The 16063-nt window shown below is 41.6% G+C and overlaps 1 protein-coding gene across 2 annotated transcripts; it reads right to left on the minus strand.

The window, feature by feature from the left end:
- Nucleotides 1-1075: 1075 nt before the first annotated feature.
- Nucleotides 1076-15280, minus strand: crabp1b (cellular retinoic acid binding protein 1b). 2 transcript variants are annotated; one of them, XM_060911952.1, is made up of 4 exons: nucleotides 14967-15280; nucleotides 13000-13178; nucleotides 7031-7144; nucleotides 1076-1357 (listed from the first exon to the last, which is right to left on the minus strand). In XM_060911952.1, the coding sequence occupies exons 1-4, from the start codon at nucleotides 15034-15036 to the stop codon at nucleotides 1307-1309; spliced, it is 414 nt and encodes a 137-aa protein (XP_060767935.1). In that variant the 5' UTR covers nucleotides 15037-15280; the 3' UTR covers nucleotides 1076-1306. The 2 variants fall into 2 exon arrangements, with proteins under 2 accessions (XP_060767935.1, XP_060767936.1); XM_060911953.1 differs by lacking the exon at nucleotides 1076-1357 and adding an exon at nucleotides 6861-6919.
- Nucleotides 15281-16063: the final 783 nt, after the last annotated feature.

Below are 16063 nucleotides of genomic sequence, written 5' to 3' on the forward strand. Positions count from 1 at the left end.
ATTAAACAGTGTTGTGACTTTGGGATTAGATTCAAAAGATTTATATTCAGAAATAAATGGAATAAATTTATAACAATTGTTTAGTTCAAGGAGAAAATAAAGAGATAGGAGGCAGGCTAACTCAAAGGTGCACTTAATTTTCATTTACTTTTGGCTTTTAGCAATTTTAGTTTACTTAGTGCACACACACACACACACACACACACACACACACACAGAGCTCTGCGTTGCTCAACTCTCTCTCTCTCTCTCTCTCTCTCCTGTGGCTCTTGTCTTTCGCCTTTTTATCCTGAACACTTTATTAAAATATCCTGAGGTAAAATTGTCTTACTTTATGTTATTTGTTAAATATTATATTTACATTACAGGCATTTAGCAGACGCTCTTATCCAGAGTGATGTACAACATACACAGTCATTCCTGCTGGTCCAGGGAATCAAATCAGCAACCTTTTGGTCCCAAAGCTGTTTCTCTAACCATTAGGGGCCATGACTTCCCCCCTCTCTCTCGCTCTGTATATGTGTGTGTGTGTATATATATATATATATATATATATATATATATATATATATATATATATATATAAAGTAAAATATCTCTCTCTCTCTCTCTCTATATATATATATATATATATATATATATATATATATATATATAGAGAGAGAGAGAGAGAGAGAGAGAGAGAGATATTTTACTTTATTGATCCCAAGCTGGGAAGCTGTTACTTACTACTATTATTATTTTTAATATAATACATTCTAGATATAATAAATAATCATTTGAAGTTGCTAACTACTTAAGTATTCATTTTATGAGATTCTTTTTTACGATACTAAGGCACTATTTTGGTGACTGCTTTTACTTCTACTTGACTCATTATTATTATACAGTCACAATACTTTTTCTTGCGTACAGTTTTTGCTTCCTCTACTCACCTCTGCTCATTACTGCAGTGAAATAAAAGGACTCCCACAACGTAACCATGACTATAGAGACGACTATTATTGATAGTAACTTTAATGAAGCTAGTACAAAGAAATTAAACACAAAAACATTAAAAATATATGGCAAGTTATAGGATGAATAGCACTTCCATAGTATTACACTCGTCTACATGCCCTATATCAAATACTATCAATGTACAGTATAAAGAGTCACTGCTATTACATTTCCTGGTCCAATATGTGTAAGAAAACTATTCCACAAGTTTCTACAAATTGGTACAAAAAGTTCTGTAATGTAAAGTGGAAATGAAGTGTCACTCTTGTGAGCGCTGACTGATTTCTTCATCTGGTTCTCATGGAGCTCATTCCCGCACATAAATTCTTGTGCACACCACGTCATCGGCTCCAAATGTCTAAAGCATGAAAGTAGAACGAGACATTTTAATGCAATTATACTGACAGTTTAATCTTCAGACAAATGATTGGGTTATAGGAGGCAGCAGTTAATTTAATATTCACTCCAGTATGTAGACTGTCTCAAGTGAGTGATGGTTTTCATCCATGAGTGGAACACAGTTATGATGATTAAGAACATGGTTACATTCCCACTAGTTGTTCCCACCGAATACTGTTTTTAAAGTACCAGTATATACTAGTCGTCTGTGTTCTATCTAGGCGATATTGTTGCAGGAGGAGAATTAAAATAGGACAGTTCAACACCTCGTTGCTGTGTTTATTGGGTTTCAAAAGGCACAGCAGGACACAAACGGGCCGGCTGTCAGCACCAAGCACCATCTGTGTCCCAGAGCAGGAAAAGAGGGCTGGACAGCCTCAGCCACCTTTTTAAAAATGGAAGTTAAGACAGGCCATCTGCCCATTGCACTGGCGTCCTGGGAGACATTAGCAAGAGGGGGTGTCGGAGCCTTGTGCCTCTAGCATTCCCCCATGTAACATGATCAATGAGGATCATTAGTCCAGCCTGAGCTGGGTCACCTCCAGGCACTTGGCTGCTGTGTGCCAGCTTTTGAGAATCCTCTGGGTGACAGTACAATTTGGGCAAAATGCCAAGGGCAGAAATAAATTTAGATTCAATTAAACTTATTATTAACTATAGTAAGTTCATTGCAGCCAGTTGATATGCCATGTCTGAAAGAATGAAACTCAAGGTATGGAGCAATCTGTCAAAATTCTTTGGCTCATTCTGACCTAATCAAATTTCCTTCTGATGATACGATAAGAGAACGCCAAGCAAAGAAATGTGCTGGTTCTTATTTATCCATCATGTACTCCAAAGACACATTTCCCCACCAGCTAGGAATGACTTTGTTGTGGGCCACGTTTTTGCTGGCATACAGATGCTGCTGACCCAAGGCCAAGCTCTAACATATCTTACTTGTTGATTCCACACTACAGTATTTCCTGGGGCAAGTCAACACATGTCTTATCAACAAGTCACAATGGCAGAGAAAATGCTGGAGTCTATTTTGTATGGGCTCATCACTAGAGAAGATTTACAGTGGTGTCATTGGGAAAAGCAAAGGAATACCTAACCCACATGGCTCTAATTCCCGTGTGTATGTGGGATTCCCAACCCCCCTTACCTTGACTCATGGATATGGAGTTGGGGTGTAATGAGACCCCATTATCTGTACCTCTTTAGTATTCCAAATGGATCTGTATTCATATTACACATGGATGTGGCCTACTAATGCCTAGAAACACTGGGAAGCACTGAAAAAGCCCAGGAGTAGAAACAGCAACACTGTCACTATGGTGGGTGAGAATCCTATATCACTCAAGTTCATAATTGGTCTCAATTACAGATGTGTTGGGGGGGGGGGGGGGGGGTTGTGTGTTGTTCCTACTTCTTATTTTTGTTTGTTTGTACATTCCTGTGCTATTTTCCAACAAATTGAGTTGATTCAATTTCCCAAAATACAGCTAAACTAGTCGCCTAAAAACCAACCAATTTAAACCAAACACTTGGTAAACACAGCGGCTAGCTGTTGGGACATGGAATGTCACTTTGCTGGGGGGGAAAGAGCCTGAGCTTGTGCAGGAGGTTGAGAGGTACCGGCTAGAGATAGTCGGGCTCACCTCCACGCACAGCTTGGGCTCCGGAACCCAGCTCCTCGAGAGGGGCTGGACTCTCCACTTCTCTGGAGTCCTCCATGGTGAGTGGCGGCGGGCTGGTGTGGGCTTGCTTATAGCTCCCCAGCTGAGCCTCCATGTGTTGGAGTTTACCCCAGTGAATGAGAGGGTCGCCTCTCTGCACCTTCGGATCGGGGAGGGGGCTGTTGTTGTTGTTTGTGCCTATGGGCCGAATAGCAGTATAGAGTATCCAGCCTTCTTGGAGTCCCTGGGAGAGGTACTGAGAGGTGCTCAGACTGGGGACTCCATTGTTCTACTGGGGGACTTCAACGCCCACGTGGGCGACAACAGTGACACCTGGAGGGGCGTGATTGGGAGGAACGGCCTCCCCGATCTGAACCCGAATGGTGTTTTGTTATTGGACTTCTGTGCTAGTCACAGTTTGCCCATAATGAACACCATGCTCGAGCATAGGGGTGTCCATAAGTGCACGTGGCACCAGGACACCTTAGGTCGGAGGTCGATGGTCGACTTTGTTGTCATTTAATCTGATCTCCTGCCCTATGTCTTGGACACTCGGGTGAAGAGAGGGGCTGAGCTGTCAACTGATCACCACCTGGTGGTGAGTTGGATCCGCTGGCGGAGGAGGAAGCCAGACAGACCTGGCAGGCCCAAACGTATGGTGAGGGTCTGCTGGGAACGTCTGGCCGAGCACTCTGTCGGGGAGGTCTTTAACTCCCACCTCCGGGAGAGCTTCTCCCAGCTTCCGAGGGAGGTGGGGGACATTGAGTCTGAGTGGGCCATGTTCTCTACCTCCATTGTAGACACGGCTGTTCAGAGCTGTGGCCGCAAGGTCGCCGGTGCCTGTTGTGGTGGCAATCCCCGAACCCGGTGGTGGACACCAGAAGTAAGGGATGCCGTCAAGCTGCAGAAGGAGTCCTATCAGGCCATGTTGGCCTCCAGGACTCCTGAGGCAGCTGACGGGTATCGGCAGGCCAGGTGTGCTGCAGCTCAGGCAGTTGCGGAGGCAAAAACTCAGAACTGGGAGGAGTTCGCTGAGGCCATGGAGGAGGACTATCGGTCGGCCTCGAAGAAATTCTGGCAAACCGTCCGGCACCTCAGGAGGGGGAAGCAGTACTCTGCCAACACTGTTTACAGTGCGGGTGGGGAGCTGTTGACCTTGACTGGAGACATTGTCGGGCGGTGGAAGGAATACTTCGAGGATCTCCTCAATCCCACCGTCACGTCTTACATTGAGGAAGCAGAGGGTGATGACTCAGAGGTGGACTCGTCCATTACCCAAGCTGAAGTCACTGAGATGGTTTGCAAGCTCCTCGGTGGCAAGGCACCGGGGGTGGATGAGATCCGCCCTGAGTATCTCAAGTCTCTGGATCTTGTGGGGCTGTCTTGGCTGACCCACCTCTGCAACATCACGTGGCGGTTGGGGACAGTGCCTCTGGAGTGGCAGACTGGGGTGGTGGTCCCTTTTTTTAAGAAAAGGGACCGGAGAGTGTGCTCCAATTATAGGGGAATCACACTTCTCAGCCTCCCCGGGAAGGTTTACTCCAGGGTACTGGAGAGGAGAATTCAGCCAATAGTCGAACCTCGGATCCAGGAGGGACAATGTGGTTTTCATCCTGGTCGTGGAACACTGGACCAGCTCTATACCCTTCATAGGGTGCTCGAGGGTTCATGGGAGTTTGCCCAACCAGTCCACATGTGCTTTGTGGATCTGGAGAAGGCATTTGACCATGTCCCTCGTGGTATTCTGTGGGGGGTGCTTTGGGAGTATGGGGTTCGGGGCTCTTTGCTAAAGGCTGTCTGGTCCCTGTATGAACAGAGCAGGAGTCTGGTTCGTATTGCCAGGAGTAAGTCAGACCTGTTCCCAGTGCATGTTGGACTCTGGCAGGGCTGCCCTTTGTCACCGGTCCTGTTCATAATTTTTATGGACAGAATTTCTAGGTGCAGCCAGGGGCTGGAGGGAATCCTGTTTGGGAACCACAGGATTTCATCTCTGCTTTTTGCGGATGATGTTGTCCTGTTGGTTTCTTCAAACCAGGACCTTCAGCATGCACTGGGGCAGTTTGCAGTCGAGTGTGAAGTGGCTGGGATGAGAATCAGCACCTCCAAATCCGAGGCCATGGTTCTTGACCGGAAAAGGGTGGCTTGCCCTCTCCAGGTTGGTGGAGAAGTTCTGCCTCAAGTGGAGGAGTTTAAGTATCTCGGGATCTTGTTCATGAGTGAGGGAAGGATAGAGCGTGAGATCAACAGGCAGATCGGTGCAACCTCTGCAGTGATGTGGTCGCTTTACTGGTCCGTCGTGGTGAAGAAGGAGCTGAGCCAAAAGGCGAGGCTCTCGATTTACTGGTCGATCTATGTTCCGACTCTCACCTATGGTCATGAGCTTTGGGTAATGACCGAAAGAACAAGATCGCAGATACAAGCGGCTGAAATGAGTTTCCTTCGCAGGGTGGCTGGGTGCTCCCTTAGAGATAGGGTGAGAAGCAAAGTCACTCGGGAAGAGCTCGGAGTAGAGCCGCTGCTCCTTCACATCGAGAGGAATCAGCTGAAGTGGCTTGGGCATCTCTTTTGGATGCCTCCTGGATGCCTCCCTGGGGAGGTGTTCCAGGCATGTCCCCCCAGAAGGAGGCCCCGGGGAAGACCCAGGACACACTGGAGGGACTATGTCTCTCGGCTGGCCTGGGAACACCTCGGTGTTCTTCCTGAGGAGCTGGCCGAGGTGTCTGGGGAAAGGGAAGTTTGGGCTTCCATGCTCAGACTGCTGCCTCCGCGACCTGGCCCCGGATAAGCGGATGAAGACGAGACACTTGGTAAATACCATCACACATTCACCTTAATGAACCTTGAGCCTCATATTCACACCTGCTGTATTGTATACTAGAGACCTGTGCAGGTCTGAGCTTAGCCTTTGTCTGATTGGGAGATAGAAGCTACGGTACATAAATTAAAAAAATAGCCCATTCAGAAATACATTGACGCCAGGATTCAAACCAACTTTGCAAAATCTGTTCTTTTCCTGGACAGCACTCTAGACCATTCAGCCACAGAGGGTTACATTGCAAGTTGAGGTTGTATAGCATGGCATTTACATAGTCAGTACGCAGTGGCGCCACACCGTGACTGTGGAATCGCTACCTGAGGCTGGCATGCCAATTATATTCTTGAACGCGCTCGAACTCGGTTCAACCAACACATACAGACAGGTGCCTCTATAGGCTTCAGCCAACAAAGGCTGAACCAAAAAGTAAAACCTTCCAAAGGTGCGACTTTTTGTTACATCCCTACTTTTTGTTGGGATCCCTGTCCCAACAGTATCCCGTCTCATATATATGCCCTTTCTGTCATGTTTTCAAAAGTCAACCACAAAACCTGAATAGTGCGCCTCCTATTCACATCTGTAGTTGTATTTGTTTGGAACACATTATCTGTTTGATCCGAATAGTGTATTCATATTTAGCTGCATCCCTAATATGCCGACATTGTTTCAAAGGACTACCATTTGCACAGGCATCCCAGCACTGGTGAGCCTCGCAACAACAAAAAAACCCACCCTTGTTAAGCTGAGCACAGTCAGTTTATCAACTGAAGAACGCATTTGATGTCCCACTGGGACTGCCAAGGCAGTAAAGGGGAAATACTCTTCTCCAGTAAAGCCGTCCCCTTAGTTATTAGTCCCATTTACTGTTGTCCATCTGGTCTATAAAACCATGTACAGCCATGCTGCATTCTTGGGTTTTCAGGACAAATCAGAGAGGTGTTTCTGATGGGAGCACGTAGACGTCCAAGGAATGCACTTAACTACTACCTTATGTTTTGAGGTACACCTTGAAAATCAGATATCACCATACCACCATCCAGAATGCCTGGAGAATATGAATCATATAGTGTGGACTGTGGTAAGTTACATTATATCAAATGTCTGTAATAGACCTTTTATTTTGTCAGAGATGAAAAATTCTCAAGAAATTCCTCACCAGGATTAACTCATCCCCTCTCAGCTCTCGGGTCCAGTATGTCTTCGGTCCATTTCCATCCAACAGTGTCTGCCTGCAGGCGATCTTATTTTCCGTCTCCCATGTGGCCAGGCTCTGTGAACAACTCAAAGGTTAATGCTACTGGAGAGAAATAAAGTCCTAGTCGTCAAATCGATAGTGAAATAAATTACTAGGCTTTAAGATTGCTCTTAAAACTACTTTCAGCTTGCAGGACTGTGATATCAGCATAAAAATAATGTTTTCACAGACATTCCATGAGGACATCAAAGCCTGAAAGGCCACTGATCTGAAAATGTGATTCATAAGAGCGCTGAGTCGAGGGCACCGCTGCAGTTGACCCTGATACATCATCACAGCTTGGCTGTGAGTCACTGCAATATTTCTCCCTTTATAAAGCTCCAGAATGACCCCGTGAGTCCGCTTGGGGCTTCTGAACTTTCCCCAGACAGTGAAGTCATCGCTGCATGTCTTCCTGTAACCCATGGTGACATGGCCCAGCAGTTTACTAATACAATAGAAACTATTTTTCATCTTTTGTAAAAGTCTTTAGGAAAACCAGTGAATAAAACTGGTAACATTTACAGTGTTCATAAAGCTGTCGTCTGAACACATGCTTCAATAGAAGAGATTAGGGATGAGGAAAACCTGGCCTTTTGCACAAAGCAGTTAACATGGTCAGTATTGCTAATTTGCTTATATTTAATTACCTATAAATAGTGCAAAATCTTGAATATTTGACAGTTATTCCACGAAATCAAGTCGTACATGAGCTGATAGCCGACGAGGCGCGTAGCACCGAGTCAGTTATAAGCCATGTACGATGAGACTGAATGGAATAACTGTTTTATTCTATCCACATTCACTGGATTTTGAGAAACAGAGCATTTTTATTTTTTGCAAATTCAACCAATAAAAACTTTATACAAAACATCCAACAAAATCATTTCTGCTAAACAAACCGACCAAATGACAGTAGCAATTTGTGAAAAATGCTATAATAATAATTCTTGAAAAATAAAAAAAGATACGTTCTTACCATCAAATACTTTTATTCCATATTCCGTTTCTTTTTTTTTTTTTTGTATTTTTTGAGGTTTTGTTTTCGAGTAGAGTTTTTATTTCATCCTCGGTTGGTTCAGCGACATGTTCCGCCATTTTGTTTTTCTCTACTCATGGTATATAAGCCGATAGCCTGGTAGTAGAGTAGCCAATCAGAGCATGCGATTGCTCATATCCAGTGAATGTGGCTAGAATAATACAGTATATACAGTATATATACAAGATAGGGCGGCACGGTGGTGTAGTGGTTAGCGCTGTCGCCTCACAGCAAGAAGGTTCGGGTTCAGGCCCCGTGGTCGACGAGGGCCTTTCTGTGCGGAGTCTGCATGTTCTCCCCGTGTCTGCGTGGGTTTCCTCCAGGTCCTCCAGGTGCTCCGGTTTCCCCCACAGTCCAAAGACATGCAGGTTAGGTTAACTGGTGACTCTAAATTGACCGTAGGTGTGAATGTGAGTGTGAATGGTTGTCTGTGTCTATGTGTCAGCCCTGTGATGACCTGGCGACTTGTCCAGGGTGTACCCCGCCTTTCGCCCGTAGTCAGCTGGGATAGGCTCCAGCTTGCCTGCGACCCTATAGAACAGGATAAAGCGGCTAGAGATAATGAGATGAGATATACAAGATATTGAACCTTTACTTTCTTTATTTTAATTGTTTCAATTTTTTAAAACCTTATGATTATTTCCTATTTTAAATTTTAAAAAATCACATACTTTTGGACCCTGCTGTGTATAAGCTATTGATGAAATCTGACAAAAACCAAAACATTAGTATGGTGTTTCGGGATGGAAAATGTATTAGATTCACTTTACCCTCATTTGGCATGTTGCTGCAGTATAATCATAATGGGACCGCGATTTTCCAGAAGTACACTAATCTAAGTTAGTTGTCATAACATTTGAATGTAAATCAGGCCAGAAGATGTCATAACACAACCTTATGACAACAAATATATCACTTGATGAGTGTTATGTTCAATTAAAGTCAAAGTTAAGGAAGAAAGTTTCAGCTGTATTTAGATTTATGTTAGTTGAAAGGTTTATGTAGGTGTCATGTAAGTTTATGGATATCACCCTCAAGTAGAGTGTTACTGTAAAATGAGTGCAAGTAATTAAAATAACACATGAGCTGATGAAGCCTGGCTGTTTTTTTTTTTCCTTTGATGTAGCCATTAAACTCAGTCGTCATAAAGGTTAGCCAGTAAAACTGCTACCTGGCTGCCCACCATGAAGACTTCGTCAAGAACCAGGCTGTGCTTTTATAACCTTTATTCTGTTACATGACCATACCTTGGTTCTCATTTTATGCAATCAACAAGATGTCATTTAAAACTGATGAATAATTATTCACTTTATTACCACAGAGATGGCAAAAGTATCCAAAATCTTCGCTCAAGTAAAGGTGTGATTCCTCATCAAAATAAATACTATGGTAACGGTTGACGCACAGCTTCAAATTCTTCTCGAAGGTTAAAGTATAAAAGTATAACCTTTTAAATCTACTTAATTGTGAATGTAAAATGCAAGAAAATAAGACCTCTGTTTTAGAACACACTCTCATTTAGTTAGTGTTGGTATACAAGTGCCTCTTTCACCAAGGAAGAAAGGAAACATTAGCTAAGGCTAACTAACAACAACTTTATTACATTTAGCAGACACTCTTATCCAGAACAACATACAATATACCCAGAGCAGCCAGGGGTTAAGTGCCTTGCTCAAGGGCACTTCAGCCATTCTTGCTGGTCCAGGGAATCAAACCAATGACCTTTTGGTCATAAAAGCTGCTTCTCTAACCATTAGGCCATGGCTTCCCCATTTACTCCTAATCTGCTTTGAAAAGGGTAGTATGTTTTGATGAATATACCGTTGGCAGAGCTTTCCTTGACCTGCCTGGCATCTACTTCAAGCAGTAGAGAGATAAAGCCAGGAAAATCATAAGACATCCCACTCATCCCTTCTATCGTCAGGAAAAGGCTTTCAGAATATGAGAGCAAGCACAGAGAAACTCAAGAGAAGCTACTTCCCACAGCCAATCTGCATTCTCAATCAAAAATATCCCCAGGTAGCAAACTGACGTTTCCTAATATCTATTTTGGAAGGCTATGTTGACTCTCCCTAAACAACACTGGGCCAACTTTTGGTCAGTGATGTTGGCAGTTTTTCATAACAAGCATGCCAGTGTTGGCCTAATGTTGGCCCAAGAGAATGACTGATCTTGGGCCAATATTGGCATAGTAGATTAAAGGGTGGCTGAAATTCTATTAGCCCTGGTTGTCCAATATTGTCCCAACAGATAAAATTATGCTGGTCTCAAATCTTGTTCTAAGTGAAGGCAGATTTGGGCCAGCATTGACAAGGTGGTTGAAAGTCTGGTGGCCCAATTTTGGCTCAATGGACAAAATGTCACTAGCCCAAAGTCGGCACCCAACATCAGCTCAATCAATGGCTGATGCGTCAACATCAGTTTGCTACCCGGGACTTCTGTAAATTTACTGCATATTTACTCGATACACTGCACCTTAAGGAGAGATGACTCATCCCACCATCATCTCTCCCTTCTATGCTGTCTGCACTCTTTACATTACGCACACATAGTACATATTAAACACATTGCACATCATGCACATATTGTAAAACCCAATGTACAACATCACGTTTATATGCAGTTATGTAGTTTTGTTTAATCATGTGTCTCTCAAAGGCGTCTTGTCTTGTCTTGTTTTGTCTTCCTGTGTATATATTGTACACATAGTATAGAAAATAGTTTTTTGATATTATTTTCTACAATTTTATTTTATACTGTAGCACCTGAGCACCTCATCATCTCATGTGGATCGTAATATATGTCCTTTATTGCAATTTTTTTCTTGCACACTACTATTGGCTTATGTGTCCTACTCTAGGATATGTCTACCTCATAATACGTTACATAGTTTAAAGAGTATATTACCAATAATTTCACTATGTATAGCTCTTTGGAGGTAACGAGAAAGCTTGAATTAAATTAATCTCTCAAATATTAGTGAACTTGATTATAACTCTGGTGATATAATTAAGCTGAACATAATATAAACTGCCTGGATGAATAAAGTGTACATAATAGAGGATAGATCACAGCGAGTAGAGGTTTTCGGTATCATTCTCACTGTCAAATCTGTTAAAATTTAGACTTGTTATGAATTTATATCAACTCCCTGGAGCTGTTTGATACTAAAATGTCATCTTATGACTTTATAAATAAATGATTATAGAGAAATGTCATGATGATATGAGGAAAAAAATGAGTTTTTTTTCTTTTGAAATGAAGGAAGTAAACGTCAAAAGTTCAAGTACAGCAACAAAGTAATCGTGCTCTGTTACTTTCTACATCTGACATCTGTGCATAATGTGATATTAAGGAAGAAATTCGTCAAATCTATTCCTGTCTAGGAGATTAAGAGGGACGAGGTCGTTTTAGATTAGTCTTGATAAATCAGGTGTAGACCTGTCTGTGTATGGGCTTAACAACGGACCGAAGTTTAGAACTAACAGACAGATCTGCCTGCAAACATGTGAGTGCCCTTTCTCAAGTTCAGCAAAAAGATCATGCAACGATCACATGCTAATTCTGTCTCAAGCAAGTTTTTAACTCAGTATTAAGGCTTTCTAATACTTCAGCTGACTCATACACCATCTTACTATTCGTCATGATTCGTCATTTGAACTGCGGTCAAAAAAGTCCCTTTAGTTTTTTCCATGAAGAACATTACATCATCTCTCCCCAAGAAGAAATCATCAGCAACTGTACTAATACATTACAAAACACACCCTTTCCATCATTATTGTGTCTGGTTGTGCAGTAACACCAAATGACAATTTAGTTTATCAAAACACATTAAAACAGAATAAGTGCAAAGTGAAAGTGTCGTCCCGTCCCCCCGCCTTGGATTTTTAGTTTTGTTTAAGTAAAGTAAAGTAACATAAAGTAAAGTAAAGTAAAGTAAAGTAAAGTAAAGTAAAGTAAATTTCCCTTATTGAGGATTTTTAATGTTTCAAGCAGCCAGCAAAAAGTATATTAGCCTAAAATAGTCAACTTTGTTATGGTGTTTAATGAACTATGATACCGGGCTCTTAAATCTACTGCAGACAGAAAAATAAGTAAAAATATATGATCACAAAATGCACAAGGCATAGCGGCATAAATTACAAAAAAAAAGTCAATATTTTAAAGTGATCCATGATTTGAAAATAAGTGTCGAACTCAAATGAATGAATGAATGAATGAATGAATACAGTATCATGCAAAGGCACATACAAAGAAATGGCTTCATAAATAAAGAAATTAAAAGTATCTACATTTAAAAACAGCACTGTAAAGAGCAGCAAACAGTCATAAATGAAACCAAGTTAATATTTAGTGTGATGAGCCTTTGCTTAAAAAATAGTCTGAGGTACAATTGGTGCAGTTTTATAAGGAAATGAGCTTTTTTTATGTTTTTTTTTTTCTGAAAAGTGCTGTCTTACAGAATATGCTGCTTTCTTTACTGACATACAAACATTGTTGTGGAACATTACTTTTGTGCAGGAAAACTAATGCTTGGAATCTAAAATGTTTTGTTTGTACTGACTCCATAATGTTGAAGTCATAAATGAAAAATCTATCACAAAGCTTGTAGTAAAAAAAAGAAAAGAAAAAAGGTGCCTAAACTTTTGCACAGGACTGTATGTCGTACACTGGTAATACAATAACCAAAATGTTATGCAATATTACATTTGAATTATGAAATGCAGTCTAATATGGCACAATATTTTTCCAGAAACCAAACTGACGTGAGTAATATAATTAGAAGTGTCATCTGTTCAAAACGTATAATCATGCGTGGCACGTCAGGATTACCCCAGTGCTCTGTGATTACCTTGCATTTCCGCCCGTCCACGGTTTCCTCATTGAACTCCTGTCCGATCTGAAAGTTGATTTCCGTGGTTCTGACGGTGGTCGAGGTCTTGATGTAGAACTGTTCTCCATTCTGACGGATTTCCACTGACGGCTTGGACGCCGCAGTACAGGCCACTTTCCTTAGCATGGCATTCACCCCTACATATAACATGAAACAATCTAAAACACACTATACGTATATAACATACAATTTATACCCCAGAGCTGTTGGATTCTTGAATCTGATTGGTCAGATGGTGGATTAAATGTTTCACAACACGGTAGTACGGACAGTAGTTTGGCTGCAAAGCAAATCACTGGTTTCTATAACGTACTTCTAATCTGTTATTTGTATTGAAACAATTAATTCACCGAGACTTGCATGGCTAACGTAAACTGTTTTTATAACATATGTTGTTAATTTGGTCAGGAAATATTTATTTAGCATTATTAGAAGAGGTCTTTAACTTCAAGAGAGTAAAAGACTCTGGTGTAGGAACAACTGTTTATAACTTTTATAATGTAAGTGAAAACGGGAAATAGATTGCTTTGTGGATGTTCCACACCATTAAACATAACAATAAATGGATAAAAAGTACAATGTAAAGCATAATAGTGAATAATTTAAAAAAAATAGTGTTCATGTTGGCAAATTGTGGTAGGAATAAAACACGTCAGGACGTGCTGGGATTGAAGAATAAACACGCCATCGTCATGTCGTTGATTATTTTCCAAATTGTGTCATAAAATCGGATTAAAAATTACAGGTAAAAAGATTCCTGTAACATTGAACCAAACCATATTAAGGTACTGCGAAATATTAAAAGACGGTAGTTCAAGACTATTCTTGAGTTTGTCTTTCCTGAATGTACTTCATGCTCGGTACAATTATGTGATTTGTCTTTTCTACGCAGAGGGAAGATATACATCATTTTTGTGGTGCTTTTGTTGACCGAGAATGAAAAACGAGAACTATGTAACATGATTGACACATTTTTCTCAGCCGTAAGTCGGGTTCATGGTTTTTCAGTGCATGCCAGTGGTGTGTAAGTTTCTGCATAAAAATCCATCAACCCACCACAGAGCAGATCGTTATCAGCAGATGTTGCCAATATGGCGATGCAATGACAAGGCGTTGACTGGAAGGAATGTCATGGCTCTTGGCTTTTTTGTTCTCATTGCACTTCAATAGATTTCCACACAAGATGATTATGAACTTACAGGCTTTTGGTGCACAGTTCTGCTCGAAACGGTGCGGCCTCTTTATAGGGTTGTTATGGTCGTTCAAAGTGAGTTCCTTCCCCTTAAAACCTTCTTTAATCCAAAACAATGGAAAGCGTGGGGAGCCGCATTGGGTGCAATTTGGAAGTGCAACCTTCAATTTTCCAAATTAATCAGCTTGAGCTCAAGAACTTGTGCTGAGCCATCAACCCAAAAATATTGGGGTGTGACACTTAAATACATATTGCTGTTTAGAGCACAAACTTTATGAGTTTAACCAGAAAACGGTCCTCATTAGCTAAATGAACGGACACACAAAAGCACATCAGCATTTCATTAAGCCTCGCACGATGAAGTTTTTTCTTCTTCTTCTTCCAAATAATCTTTGTCTCTTTCAAAACTAAACAAAATATCAGTGTTAATTTTGACTGTTTTTTCCTTCCCAGAGCCAAAAACTTCTTTCCTTCTTTAAACTGAGAATTTGAATAAGAATGAAATGTGCTTCCAAAGAAACAAAGGCAGTGCAACAGGCTGAGAATAATAGTGATTTACTCTTCACACTACTTAATCCCTGAATATGCAACTGAAAAACCAAGAGGACAGGAGATGTCACCGGCCAGACAGAGAGGAAACAAATGATTCACAGAGCGGTCACAGGCTCCTGAATGCAAGCACCAAAAGAGTAGAATAAACCAGAAAAAAAAGGGGATCTGATTTCATACTTACCGAGGGCTTTGAGGAGCTCTTCGAAATTTTCACTGCTTTTCATCTTCCAGGTCCCTGCAAAGTTAGGCATCTTTAGTTTTTATCCTGTTTAAGCTACTTGATAAAAAGCAAAAATGGTGAAACTGTTTAGTTGGATTTTTTAAAAAAAATCTGTGGAAGTATCAGAGCCTGGCACGCCTTCCTTCTTTTCTTTCTTCTTTTCTTATTCTTGCCCTCTCATCCACCCTCTCTCTGTCTCTCTGTCTCAGTGTGTTGTGCTCTGCTGGACCACTAGTGAAGACAGGGTGTGTGGGACGAACGTCACAGCGTCCCTCCCTCCTCCTCCCCTCCCTGATGCACTGCCTTATGAGTCCCCATCTTTTATTGTTTTTCCTGTCCACTTATTAAAACTGAGCCTGCTGTAAATGTATACGAGATGGTCAGGACTTTGTCTGAAGATGGGGGAAAAAATCCACAGAAAGGGAAATTTCATTATGTATGGAAATGGAAATTTTATATCGGGAAATTCCTGGTTTTAAATCAATTATGCATGGAAGTATATTGAATCATGTCGAGTCTGTTTTCCAGACATAGATTTAGTATTTTGGGTCTAAATTATGAACTCAAAACCTTGGTGTAAGATCATGCTTTATTCTTTGTAGGGATTTTTTGGAAAAGGGCCTTATTCCATTTTTGACTTATTCTTTAATACATTTCCCAGGACAAACAGTTTATTCGAGCCCCCTCCTCCCGAGCACAGAGGAATGGGAATGATGGGAAAAGGTGCCCCAGGAAATACAGGAAGAATCAGAGAGAGAGAGAGAGAAACTGAAGCCCACCCTCCTCTCCTGTCTGATTTGTTCCTTTTCTGACAGCGCTTCATTTATCTCCTTGACAAACTGCCTCCTGGACAGCACTTGATAATAAATGTAGAGTGAGGCCAGAGAGCACTTTGTCTTTCCCCCAGGAAGTGTTCAAGAAAAAGAAAGCATCCATCTACACACATTCAGCCTCATCAGCTGCAGCGTGTCCCATTAATCAATAGGTTTGATTCGGATCGTCAGATGTTCTTTGTGTTTTCTCGCTTTTGTTTTTAAAAGGGAAGGGAAGTGAACGTG

This window comes from Neoarius graeffei, chromosome 27, assembly GCF_027579695.1.
Source record: "Neoarius graeffei isolate fNeoGra1 chromosome 27, fNeoGra1.pri, whole genome shotgun sequence".
NCBI lineage: Eukaryota > Metazoa > Chordata > Actinopteri > Siluriformes > Ariidae > Neoarius > Neoarius graeffei.

Bases quoted from the DNA above. Each gene is read 5' to 3' on its own strand.
- crabp1b (XM_060911952.1), bottom strand. From the start codon at position 15,036: ATGCCTAACTTTGCAGGGACCTGGAAGATGAAAAGCAGTGAAAATTTC. The intron at 13,179-14,966 runs GTAAGTATGAAA...TGTTATATGTAG, and splicing joins AGAGCTCCTCAAAGCCCTCG to GGGTGAATGCCATGCTAAGG. The intron at 7,145-12,999 runs GTAATCACAGAG...AGTTGTTCACAG, and splicing joins TGGACGGGCGGAAATGCAAG to AGCCTGGCCACATGGGAGAC.